At 49.1% G+C, this 13,880-nt stretch overlaps 1 protein-coding gene across 1 annotated transcript in view; it reads right to left on the bottom strand.

Moving 5' to 3' along the window:
* IGF2R (insulin like growth factor 2 receptor) overlaps positions 1 to 13,600 on the bottom strand; it is a gene marked incomplete at its 5' end in the record, with an annotated part of 104,333 nt that extends 90,733 nt beyond the window's left edge. Inside the window, 3 exon segments of the mRNA XM_014589243.1 lie at positions 2,494 to 2,592; positions 4,809 to 4,933; positions 13,461 to 13,600. Coding sequence (XP_014444729.1) covers positions 2,494 to 2,592; positions 4,809 to 4,933; positions 13,461 to 13,600 — 364 coding nt within the window.
* Between the last annotated feature and the right edge of the window lie 280 nt (positions 13,601 to 13,880).

The following is a 13,880-nucleotide window of genomic DNA, read 5'->3' as shown; positions in this document are numbered from 1 at the left end:
CACCGAGTGTGGAGATGTCACCGAGTGAGGAGATGCCACCGTGTGTGGAGACGCCACGTCACTAAGGTGTGGAACTCAAGACTACATACACGGACTAAATCACATTGAGTTTTTTTTAAGGAATTTTCTAAACACACAAATCTTCAATCCTGGGTTGTGAGAAAGGCCACGATGCATTTGTGCATGGGCAAACACAGAACTCCATCGGGACTTTCCCCACGGCCCCGCGTTATTTGCTGAGGTTACCAGCCAGGGGCCCACCAGGTCCCGGCGAGCAGGGCTGAAGACACAGCGAGGGCAGTGCTCGAGGACACACAGTGACCGCACCCACTCTGAGCAGACGCACCTCAGACGGGGGTCCAGCCGTGTCCCCAAGGCGGAGGACAACGGAGGTAGAGCATGGACACGTCCCTGCTCCCAAGAGTCCATGGGCTCCCTGAGAGCGAGGACCACTTCCAAATGCAGCGGCACCCTGCTGCTTAGCCCGGTGGGTGTCACTAAGGGACAGTGGAGGAACCACGGCTGGCGAGCACAGCTGAGACCACTGCGGACAGCTCGGGCACGCCTCCCACAGCCAGCACGGCGGCTTCTAAGAGAAAGCCTGCCACTGCCCGGGGAAGACCACCCAGGAAACTACTTGCAACAGAAATCAGCACCTTTTTTCTGTACGAGGCAAGAGAATATCTAGGCTTGGCAGGTCACATGGGTTTCTCTTTTCTTTTATTTTTTCTTTTTTGCAATCCTAAAACTACTCTCAGTTCTGGGGCTGAACTAAAAAGAAGCCTGGCGCAGGTCTGGCGTGCTGCAGTCTCTGCCTCGCGGCCTATGGGAAACATATCAGTTTACTTATTTTGGAAAGCATTTTTCCCAGGTGGCAGAAGACACGACCGTCAATTCAGCAAGGTGAGAAATGAGGGAGGAAATCGGAACGACCATTGGGCAGGAGACGCAGAGGCCAGGAGAACCCTGGTGGGAGGGGCAAAGGCTGAGACCGAGCCGAGGGCAGAGGGGCAGCTCTCTGGTCGCAGCCCAGACCCCAGCACTTGGGGGTGACACTTGGGGGTGACTCTCCCCACCCTACATGGACTGCAGGTTTGAGACGTTTTCCTGCCATGTCAAACAGTTGAACCTAAGTTTTAAAAGAGAACCACAGTTTAAATCTGACATCCCCTCCTAAGTATCAAACTTAAATCTTTCAACTTTTTTTCTACTGGGCACTCAGAGAAGAGATGTTTATGCTGTTCTCGGAGAGACAACATTTGCCTCTTCTACTTCCACATCAAACTGCCTTTTCTTTTCTAGATGGACTTGTTTGCAAAATCAGTGTTCGTTCAGTATTTGTACGAGGTCCTTGGGAAAGTCAGGATGTGTTTTTCTATGCAAACATGCGTCACAATTTTCCAGACAACCCAAAAACTTGATTTTTTAAAAATAAACATCATCACTTTGCCTCTCATAAACTACATGGTCTTAGGCACCAGTAAAAATTACTGATTGCTGCCATCTGCTAACTCATAGACCCCAGAGTCTTGGAACTCAACCCTTAAAAACAGAAAATTAATAGAAAAAATGAGAATACTCAGCTAAGACTGCCGTCAGGCTGAGAACAGGAAAAACTTTAAGACCAGAGGTGGTGGGTGGCAAGAAGTGCAGGAATGTGAGGAGTCGGGGCCAGGCCTGGGACAAGGATGCATCGCCAGTCACCAAGAACGACTTGACTGAGAGGCCCACTATGAGACCTGGTGACCGTAGTTAAGCAACTGCAGCAGATTCTGAAAATCACTAGGAGAGCAGATTTTCAGAGTCCTCAGAGCAAAAGGAAATGAATAGTTTGGGAGGGCACGCGTATGGTACTTAGCACAACTTAGCCACCCACCACGTTTACATACTCCAAAACAGCGCGCTGCACGTGACGCGTGTGTGTGCATACATGTGTACACACGAAAGGTTTGTCTAAGGAATGCTGTCCAAATAATAACAGGAGGAGTGGAGTAGCAGTAACAGCAACCTAGTCTCTGAGGTGATCTGGCCAAGAATTTAAAGGGTAGGCACACCCAGCCTGGATTCGCGTGTGGCTGCAGAGAGGGGATGAGCACGGAACACAGGCAGCGTGGCGTGCACAAGGCAGGACGCCCAGATGAAATAGTGGGGCTGAGACAGATGCTGCTGGAGGGAGATTGCAGACTCCAGGCCCAAGCCCTGGGCTCCGCCGAGCCCACGGAGCTGGGCGACACCGGAAACTGAGAACTAAGGAGTTGGAGGTGCACGAGCGCCTCGGCTTCCAATCTGGACCCCAATCACCTCCTGTGATATTGCAAATGCCCTGTCCTAAAAAGAACCACCACCCAGAAAATTAAATCACGTAGTGTCTCTGCTCGAATGGAGTTTGAAAACTGAGAAAGATTTCCGTTCCGAAAGCTCAGAATCAGTATTTCAAATCTTGACGCTCCCCCAGAGCTGCTTTAAAAGTGTGTAACCATAAACTCCCATCACCTCCTTGATGGCTTTAAATGTGTCCTTCTTGCAGGCTACAGCAGTCTTCCACTCGAAGTAATGCACGCATTCCGTGGCAGTGACAAACTCCGGAGTTCCCTATTAAAAAAAAGAAAATTAGGGAAAAGTATCGTACCTCAAACTGTAAAGCTTTTTTTCAACATTAAAAAAACAAACACAGTAAACGCTCATAAAAATGTTAAAACAGCGGCAAAAAAGGCAAGGGGAAACAAAATTGCTCCAATCAAACGAGGTCACCAAAGCTTTGGAGACGAGAGCTTCATGAGATCATGCTGGAATTTCAGTACAGCTGGTCCGAAACTGTCCTACTGCCCCCACAATGTACAGTAAGCTCCAGACGCAACCCTCGGAGTCATTGTCCTCAAACTCCAAATGTGCTCCTAACCAAGCGCCAGCAAAAGCAAAGCCAGAAAGGGTGACCTCATCCTTCCTGCTTGGAGGCCTGCAGGGAGCCCATCTGCATCCTATGGGGCCCCCACCCCGCCCACCAGACGACAGAGGGGCGCCACCTTCAGACAGCCCTCCAGACCCTCCGCCAGACTGCAAACTGGCCAACCAGGACAAGCTGGGGGGATGGCGGCACAGCAGGAACTAACCTCTTCACTCCCGGGGGCAAATGGAAGCAGCACACCCTCACGGCTCTGTTCCCTGTGTGGCGACCACAGACCACAGAATTCTCCAGGGAAACTGAAGGCAGAGCAGCAGCTAGCTTCCGCTCTGCCATCCTCCCCACTTCACGCCAGCATGAAGAGTCCTTTCTGTAAGGTCGCAATATGTACGACAGGGCCACCGACGGGCTCAGCCAACTCGGTAACGCCATCGGTTCTGGGCTCCGAGTGCCTCAGACAGGACGTGCTGAGGAGTTGACAGTCACTGCATCAAATTGTCTTTAATTTTAAAGTTTTGCCAGAGGGAGCAGGTGCGCCAAGAGGTGCCCCGTGGGGTGGTCACGCCACAGTCCCTTCTCCATTTCTCTCTCCCTTCAGGACTGGGGGCAAGCATGCACATGTGCCCAACATGGTTTTTCAACCATCAGGCCTGGGCCGTGTGGGGTCCAGCTCCTATAACCACCAGACCACAGGGTGGCCCAGAGCACCAACCCCTAAATCAACATCGTAAAGTAATTTGATCCCCACATGAGTTTTCACTCAACCTGGCTTTGGAGAGCATCCGTAAGATTGAGCCGCCAAATGTACCTCCCAAAAGCTAGCAGTCATTTACTGCAAAGCCCTTTCTAAACACTAAAGATTAAGACCAACAAATCACACACAATAGGCCCCAAATTAAGACCAAACATCAGATTTACAGTCACATCTTTTTAATCAGGCAATACTCACAAACCATGGGAACCCCATTAGTCACCGGGCAGGGCTTCTCCTAAATATTGGGTTGTCAGAAAAGTCATGACACATTTTTGCACAGAAAAATATGAAAATACATCATGACTTTTCCAACAGCCCAACAGATACTGGTCTCTCCAATTTAATGTAAACGAGGAAAGAAAAAAGAACAAAATTTTGAGAGGTTTTTGCCTTCGGGCATGTGCACTCGGCAGAGGAAAAAGAAAAAGGCAGTTGGAGGGAAAGTGAGAAATCATGGGGTGAGGGAGGCCACACCACAATCCCTTCTCCTCCAGGCTCCTCCTGGGATCTTGGGCACACACGACATGTGCACGGCGTGAGTTTGAAGCCACTGGGTCCAGCACTAGAACCACAGTGGGCCACGTGAGAGTCCAACAATGTAACTGCTAGGCCATCTGCTGCCCTCCCAGTTTTTTGCGTTTTTTTTTTTTTTTTTTGAGATCTTTGCCATAGGGCGCACGCTCTCACCAGAGAGACAGAGAGTGAGAAATTGCCCCCCCAGGGAAGATGGCCAGCTGTAATCCTCTCTCCTCTATTATCCTCTCGGGATCTTAGGCGTGCACGCACACACGCCCAGCATGAGTTTTAAGCTTCTGGGTCCAGTACTCGAACTGCTGTCAACTATGTGGGAGTCCGCCAACATAACCGCTACACCATCTGCTGGTCCTCAGAAAAACAATGGAAGTGTGCCTGAAATCTACATTAAGCAGTCCTTTGAGCTATGAGACAACAATCACTTTGAATTGCAGCCTACATGGGGTGTGGTTCAAGTTTCATTCAAAAGTCATCATCATACTTTTGGGATTTGTTTATTTTTGGTTTTTGATAGTGATTTGGTTGGGGTTTCTGTTTGCATTTTTAACTGTGCTTACTGATCCGCCCTGAAATCACTCTCTAGGCAGAAGGCCCCAGGGCGGCTCAGTGAGGACTCACCAGGGTCTTCCCGCACAGAAAGGTGATGCTGCTCTGGACTTTGTGATTAGTGCTTTGCTGCCTGCAGCTCAGGGTTGTGTTGAATTCCAGAAGAGATCGAGTTGCACTTTTCAAAGCAGAGTCACCTGTTTGGGGAACAAGAACAAGGAACAGGCTGTGAGACACACATCAGTGTCAAGCTGCTCTTAAAGATAAGCAAACCAAAACCATCGCAATTATCTGAAAGCTTATGACTTACAAAACCGTCCCTGCCCCAGAAGTCTCCATCTCAAGGCTGGCATCAGGCCCACCCAGTCGTGCAAGCCCACACATGTGACCTGAAGCCCCATCTTCCCTGGGCTGCCAGAGTCACGGGGCAGAAAGTTCTGGTTGTGTCTCCCTCTCAAATCCATCCTCACTCCTCCATCCCTATGGCCGCCGAATCCGTACCTCCTCTCACCAGCGCTCTTGCAACAGCACCTTGACAGGTCCCCTCACCTCTGTTCTTTCCTCGTCCCTCACCCTGTCCCCTTTCCCACTCACCTGGCACCAGTGTGATCTCAGAACGTGTTCTTCAGATGCTGAGACTCTCCAATATTTCCCATTACATACGCCTAATAATAAAAACCCTTTACGCAGGCCCACGAGTTGGGTGACCCAGCTCGGTTTGTCTGGGACATGACTATAATAATCCAGAATAAAAAGTCGAGATAAAATCAACATCGTGGGGCGTGGCAGGGAATCAATCTCACAGAAGGACTAGAATAGAGGCCCAAAGACTAGCAGATGACTAGAAGGGAGAACACAAACACGCGTGTGCGTATCGGGCGTGATTATGACAGAAAGAACAGATCGGATCCGTCCATGGAGAGAGACTTTCAATAAAGGGAGCGAAAAACAAATTCTTATCCACAAGGAGGCATAAAACTCGGCTCCTACCTTCCACTGTACACAAAAACCAAACCTAGTAGAAATTACCTTTTAGATCTTAATAGGGGAAAAAGTTTAATACTCAAAATATTAACTACAAAAGACAAGATCAATAAACTTGACTCAATTTAAGAGTTTGCATTCAGGGCCAGCAGGTGGCGTGGTAGTTAAAGCACTGGATTCCCATAGGGCCATCCTCAGATGAGGTCCCAGACCTGGCAGCTTGCTTTCTCATTCTCTCCCCTCTCTCTGTCTCTCAGGCTCACATACCCTATATAGTACATTGAATAATACTAATAACATAAAGATAATTTTTTAAAAGAGTCAAAATTCATTAAAAGGAAAAAAACTTAAAAAAAAAAAAAGTTACAAAGGAGGACATTCACAGAACTGGCAGCAAGACCCCAACCTACACACAGGCCACTGTGGCAGTACACCCAGCTGAGACGCTGTGCCCCAGAGGGTGGGACCGCATGGGAGACTTGGGTTCAATTCCTGGTCTGAGCTAGCAGCCAGGTGCGGTGGCCGGTGCCTGGCCTCCCAGCAATGCAGGAGACAGGCAGAAAGGAAAGCTCGAGCTGGCCTGGACAGAGAGCAAGACCCTGTCTAGGGAAGAGCCAGGCACGAGGCGTGTGCCGCAGTCCCAGCTGGGAGGCTAAGGCAAGAGGAAAGAAGTTTTTGCTTTTTTAAAAAAAGATTATCCGCATACATTCACATGCAAACAAGAAGTAAAGAAAGATTTTAATCTAGAAATTGAAAGATGGTAAGTGATCTTTAAGAGAGCACATGCCAGAAGGGAGAGAGAAGGAAAGCCCACACCTAGTCACACTATAATGAACTTTTTAAAAATTATTTATATAATTTATTTAGTAGTAGAAGTATTCAGTTTTACCAGAAAGAGGAGAGTGATAGTGAGAAAGCAAGCCGCCAGGCCCAGCGCCCTTAACCACCACACCACCTGCCGGCCCCCACTGTAATGAACTTTAATATTAGAGAGAGAGGAAATTCTAAAGTTCTCAGAGGGAGAAGAGGGCACTAAAAAACCCGACATAGAACGGACAAAAGATGCTCAATCAAACAAATAAAACCTATTCAGTAAACACATGAAGAGGCCCCACCGAGGTGGGACAGGCCGCAGGGTACCACTGCACAACACCGCAGGCCCAGGGGACAGATCCCAGGTCGGCCGGAACAGCCAGCGTGCCCACGGTCCCGGCTAGCTGGAAGGCTGGGGGAGGATCATGGCATGGCCAGGCCCTGTTGAATTTGGTTTACTTTTCTTATGAAAGAAATACTTGTTAGTAAGTAAATAAGAGATGTTCAAAACACTGGTGATTAAGGCCGTAACGATAAACTATTTACCGCCACTGGCGGGTCCACTGGTAATACTAAACGCCAGCTATTGGAGGGGAGGACCTCCGTCAGCATGACATAGGACCTAAAACAATCATAGGGACTCACACAAGAGAAAATCTCACAAATACGTGTAACAGGAAACACGTGGAAAGGTACCTTGTGCTCTTAACAGCAGCAAAAACCTAGACACACCGCATACACTGATCAATAGTGGAGAGGATAAACTGATTTTGGAAGAGCTACAAGAGAAAGCAGTCCAGCAGACAGAAAGAATAGCCGCAGTGAAAGGTGGCCAAAGTGTGGCTGGTTTTCAGCAAAACGACTGCTATCACAGCTACTATCTGGTCCCCAACAGTTACACGCAGCAGAACTCGTTTTATAAAGGTAATTATGGGCATTCACAGATTTCTTCTTTTTTTTGAAATTAAGTAGACAGGATTTTAGTTTTTTCCAAGAGATTTTTGCTACAGGATGCATGCACTCGCTGTAAAGACAGAGAAAGTAAGAAATCACCCCACAGATGGTCATGCTGTACTTCTTTCTCCTTCATTCTCCTCTCAGCATTTTGGATACGCAGCGTGATTTTTCAAGCCACCAGGTTTAGGATTTGAACTGTGGTTTGCCATGTGGGAGTCTAGCACCTTAACCACTAAGCCACCTGCTGGCTTGGGATTTTTTTTTTTTTAATACAGTGGAAAACAAAAGGGGGAAGAGGGAAACACATAGTAGTGATTACTATCAAGATCCTAGGTTTCGTTAGACATGGAGTTCACTACATTCAATAAAAAACAAAGTTAGGATAGCCCATGGCCTGATGGTTAAGGCAGCTGGATCCCACATGCTCCAATACGTGTTTCAAGTCCCAGACCCCTGCGCTGAAAAACACACCAAACATGCATGTCCAAAACCCGACAGGAGGGAAGAGATGGAGAAGGGATTAAAGCCTGACCATCCCCATGGAGGGTGAATTCTCATTTTCTCCTCCCCCAGTAAAAACCTAAAAAAAAAAAAAAAAAGGCCACAGTTTAATGAGCCTGTGTCACAAACTAGGGATTATAACTGGTCCAATTCTACACACACACACCTGAGGTCTTTGTGAGAGGGAGGAGAGGGAGTAAAGGCCGAGTGGGAAGTAAGATGGTAGCTGCCCCACAGCACCAGACATCAGCAGCTATCACTCCCCAGGACAGCCAGGTCACCTCCGAGAGCTCCAGACGGCACAAGAGGCTCACCCAGCTGCACCGAGACCTCCAGACCACGCTCGCCACAGCCCCCAAGGGGCATCTCACCATGGCAGCCAAGACACTGGGCAGTGCAGGCTGGGACCACCAAGCCGTGCCTCCAAGCCCAGCCAAGGCCAGGACGATGACAGCCCTGCTGAGGCAAAGCCTGACTGCACACGGCACGCAGCCAGAAGGGCTGTTTGGACAGACAAGCCCTGTTGTACTCACCCTTGTTCTCCAAAAAGCTTCTACCTGCTCCCCTGCACCACTTACTGTGCCTCCTTGTAGTGGGTTCCTTCAATACCCACTATGCACCTGTTATTTAGTGAATTAAGAAAATCCTCTAGGGACCAACGGATGGTATAATGGTTACGTTGCTGGACTCCCACTTGGCCGATCATAGTTTGAGTCCCAGACCTGGCACCTTGAAACTCATGCCAGGCGCCTGTACATGCATACCCAAAATCTCTAGAGAATGGAGAAGGAATTCTGGCATGGTCATCCCCCACTGTGGGGTAGGTGATTTTTCACTTTCTTTCTCTCGGGTGAGTGCAGGTACCTTATAGCAAAAATCTTCCCTCTACAAAAACAAGGGAAAATTCTATCAAATTTGTACCTCCAGCTAGTGGCTTACCTTTGGCTCCTCTTGATAGTAGCATCTCTTCTGTGCCTCTGTTCTTGCTATCCCTGACACCCCTGGTGACCACCATGTCATCCCATGCCCTGGCTGTCACGACCCCCCACCAGCTCGCTCCCTCAGCTCTAGATCCTTACTTAAATGTCACTTTCTCAGCAACTCTTCGCCCACCTAAACACGCAACATCTAAACGGCCCCGGCCCTGGCACCCTGACCACCCTCTTCTTTCTGTGGCATTTACCACATTCTTCCTTAGGCACTGTTTGCTTTCCAGTCTAATGGGGTCTTGCTCCATGACCAAAGGCATCTTGTGTCTGTGTTAGTGACTAGCTCATTTCCGGTTCCTAGGACAGTGCCTGAATATGACTGGCAGTCAAATCTCTTATAAATAAATGAATGTTACTTGTTAGCCGTGTTTTTTAATATAATTTTTATAGATATCTTTTTAGATGGGGCCAGCAGGTGGTGTGGCGGTTAAGAGCGCTGGACTCCCACATGGCCAACCGCGGTTCAAGTCCTGAAGCTGGCGGCTTGCTTTCTCACTTTCCCTCCCTCTCTCTCACTCTATCCATCTTTGGTCAAATTAAAATAAAAAAATACATAAAAAAAGGTAAATAAAATTAAAATAATTATTTTTTAAAAAGATATCTTTTTAGATATGATTTAACAAAGTAAATCAGAAAAAAACAATACTACAGGGCACTGAGTCACCCGCACACAGGTTATTCCAGCACTACCTGTACAACAAACGATGCTGGAGAGAGCTTCTGCACAAATATTAAGCAGTACTGTGTCTTCATTAGTTAGTCACAAAAGGAATTTACAGAAATGTTGTAAAATTTAACAGAGATTGCCAGACTAAGAGTAGAGACCGTAAGTCAGATAAAACAATGTGTATCCCAAACTCTACCAGATAGCATCCTAAACACTGAACAAGATGACAGGTCTTAAGAAAATGAGAGAAGGCGGGGTCAGCAGACGGCGCAGCAGTATGCTGCTGGACTCCCGCGTGACCGACTGCAGTTGAGTCGCGGACCCAGCGGCCTGAAACTCACATTGGGTGAGTGCGCGTGCATGCCCACGATCCCGGGAGGAGGATGAAGGAGGAAGGACTGCAGCATGGCCATCCCCCAGGGGGTGAGTTCTTACTTTCCCTCTCACTGTGTGTCTCTCTCCAGCGAGTGCATATACCCTAAGACAAAAACTTCTGCAAAAAGTGAAGGAAAAAAAATGAGGTAATAAAGGACTTAAGAAGAAAAGGCATTTTCCTATCTTCGGAATCATGAGAGGAAGAACGCAATGTCCTGAGCACACCCGAGGGTCACGGCCTAAGAGTCTCCAGAAGTTGGAGGCCAGGCTCCTCAGAGTCCCCAGACCGAGAAGGAGCAACCGGAATTCCAGGCTGGTACTGACAACGCCAAGTGACATATTCTCGAGTGAGGAGTCATTTCAGTTAGATGGGCCGACCGCGGGCTTCCTGACGTGGGGCTGAGGATTTAGCGCTCGGGTTGATGGATGAAAGCCATGGCGTGGATGTTCGGGATCTCGGGAGAACATGAACACATTTCACGCACTGGCAATGTTTAATGTTGTGACTCCAACGGAAAGTTTATAGCTGAGGAACTGATCTAGACCTGTGGCACAGTATTGGAACGTCTTAAGAAAATGCAGGGTTTATAAGGTTAAACCATTAAATGAATGGAAATTGTTAGACTGAAGTTTTGTTAAATAAGGCATCTGAAGTACTTAAAAGGAAACCAAATAAATCAAATACAGAAATCATTGTAAAACGCGATGGAGCTGAAATCCACTAGGTTCTAAGTGAGACCAAAGCTGTCCTCAGGGCCAGCAGAAACGGCAGTTACAACCTGCTGGACCCATACCGCTGCGACATCACTGCCTGACGAGGAGTGAACGGGCGGTTTCTCATTAGAAATAACATGATGTTGTTTGAACCGAAGTTGAGGTCTTAATATTCATCTCTTAGTACAGAAACTGCCCTGGGGTCCTCTAAACTCCACCAGCTTCCCGACTAACGTTCCGCGACCTGTAATGTGCCCTGCCCGGCTCCCCACCAGCGCTGGGATTCACCCCTTCCAGCCTTGCCAGATCCACACTCACACCTGACTTCCTAGTGGGGCGCACCGACCACCTCAATTTCAGCCGGTGAACTGCCTGTTCTTAGGCTGTGCCATTTTTGCCTCCTAAATTGTTGGTCTTTCTTTGCGAGTTTTAAGGAAAGCTCTCACCCTAGTACCATGCTAGCCCATATGCTGGCAGTTTCTTCCCCGGTCTAACACATATCTTCTGTCCCTCTCCTCCTTCGGGGCTTCCGGGTCTCGCTAAGGAAGGCGTCTCCTCTGGTTGGTTCTGTGTCACTAACTCCCCCATATCTACTGCTGCCTTTGTACTTTCAAGTCGTACCTGTAAATCAGTGTATGTGACTGAAGGGGTGAGGTCTTTGTTTCCTAACGGACAAGTAAATCGGTGACTACCCTCCATGAAGTTCCCCAGTACCTTGGATCCACGTCCGCCCCAGCCCCTCTATCCCTCTGGTCTACTAGGGGCGCTGGTTTTGTGGCTGCTTTGAACCAGCTTCCCCCTCCTGGTAAGTTCGTAGGAAGTGAACTTCTCCTGCTCCCTGAGGACCACAGGGGCAGTGTCCCCCACACACTCCCTTCCACCTCAGCCCTACCCATCTGCTGTAACCCATGACTCACACCACGAAGCCCTGAGGAGCACCGGCTCTGGAGTCGGCCGGTGGGCACGGAGCGCCATGACCACCAACCTCACTCGGGCACGGGTTCTTTTGTGCTTTGGTTTCTTCCTTTAGCAAACGAGGAAATCAAAGTCACCCACTGCAAAATGCTGCTGAATGAATCCAACGAGACGCTTTACATAAGGCCTGGCACTTACATGCAGGACCAGTTCAGGTAACTGTCGGATACGCAGGTTCACAACATTAGATCCAAGAGAATCCCTAGGCTATCGCGCATGCCTCTCACTTGTGCACACGATTCGCTTTCTCTAGCTGAAGAAACGAAGCAGTTACCACCAGGGCTAAAAAGTATGATAGAGGCTCTTCGGGAGCCTGAAGCTCAGGGAAAAGTACCCGCCATGCATGCCTGGGAGTAAAACTGAGATCGGAGATGAGGGTTTATATCGTCGTCAACCCATTAGCTTAGCTTTCACTCATCTGGCTACCACTGGCCTCTCCCTTTTAGGCATCCTTCCTATTTCACCGGGCCCAGTTTTCCACAAACCTCCCATCACATCACCTCCCCCAGGACCCACGGAGAACCTGGGAGGGATCCCCTGGCTCCCAGAGCAGCAGTTCTCCTTCCGGACCGTGACGGGTTTGCCCTGGTAACTGTCCCACTGCACTACGCCACACTGCCACCAAGTACAAGACACGGAGTCGAGAAGGAAACGATGTTTTTTCTCTTTCTGAATGCATGTAACATTGACCAACGGGCCGCTGTGGCCTCCGTCTGCGAACCACTGAGAGACCACGTGGGGGAGACCGGCAAGCTGGCTGCAACTCTGCTAGGTCCGCCATCGAGTTAGACTTTTCTGTCCGGGAGTTCAGAGCAGGCTGGTGCTCTGTCCGGCCTCCATCCACTGTCCCTTCCCTCCTTTTTTTTTGAGAGGTTTTTGCTATAGGGCACGTGCACTCACCAGAAAGACAGAGAGACAGAAAGCGAGAAATCACCCCCCAGAGGGGATGGCCACACCGCAATCGTTTCTCCTCCATTCTCCTCTTAGGATCTTGGGCATGCATGCACATGTGCCCGGCTTGAGTTTAAGCCACCAGGTCTGGGACTCGAACCGCAGTGGAAGTCCAGCGACATAGCCATTACGCTAACTGCTGGTCCCAATCCTGATAAAGTTTTTGTGGTCAGGTTATTACATCGTACTTCTGTTTTCCAAGGGCAGCAGACCCACAGACTGTGCACACAGCTATTCACAGCCACACCGCCAGACAGACACACAGACTGCGCACAGCTATTCACAGCTACACAGACACACACAGACTGTGCGCACAGCTATTCACAGCCACACAGACACACAGACTGCGCACAGCTATTCACAGACACGCAGACACACAGACTGCGCACAGCTATTCGCAGACACACAGACTGAGCACAGCTATTCACAGCCACACACAGACACACAGACTGCGCACAGCTATTCTGACACACAGACACACAGCCACGCAGACAGACTGCGCACACAGCTATTCACAGCCACGCAGACACACAGACTGCACGCACTGCTATTCACAGACACACAGCCACGCAGACACACAGACTGCGTGCACAGCTATTCACAGACACACAGACTGCACGCACAGCTATTCAGACACACAGACTGCGCACAGCTATTCACAGCCACACAGACTGCGTGCACGGCTATTCACAGACACACAGACTGTGTCCACGGCTATTCACAGACACACAGAACATCGTTCCCACCGGAGTGGGACCAGGTCGCCGCACCCAGTGCCGTGAGAGTGGCGTTACTTACCCACTGACTGGTAGTTGTTTGTCTTCAAGTTGTGCAGACAGACGGCACTGGATGGCCCGCACTCCGTAATGCCCACGTTTCCGCAGAGGTTGATTTTGTACAGCATGCTATTTTTGGTATCAACAGCTTCCCATGTGTAACTAGAAAGGGAAAAACAAAAACACAACTTGTCACGGTCATGGACTTACAAACAGCAAACGTCTCTTTACTCTTACATTCAGGCCACATGTGCTTACTACCACAAACTAGAAGGCACCTTCATTAGCCAAAAATACTAAAGTCAAGTATGTTGAGTTGAAAAGAAGCCAGGGCAGAAACCACTAAATACCACCTCGCTCTGCTGAAATCTGCTCTGAAGCCACTCCGGAACTCAACTATCATCAAAATACTCAAGTCTGGCCCAGCCACAGTGGAGGCAGG

Source organism: Tupaia chinensis, unplaced genomic scaffold (assembly GCF_000334495.1).
Source record: "Tupaia chinensis unplaced genomic scaffold, TupChi_1.0 Scaffold000346_1, whole genome shotgun sequence".
Lineage (NCBI taxonomy): Eukaryota > Metazoa > Chordata > Mammalia > Scandentia > Tupaiidae > Tupaia > Tupaia belangeri.
This window is presented reverse-complemented; position numbering and strand designations above follow the sequence as displayed.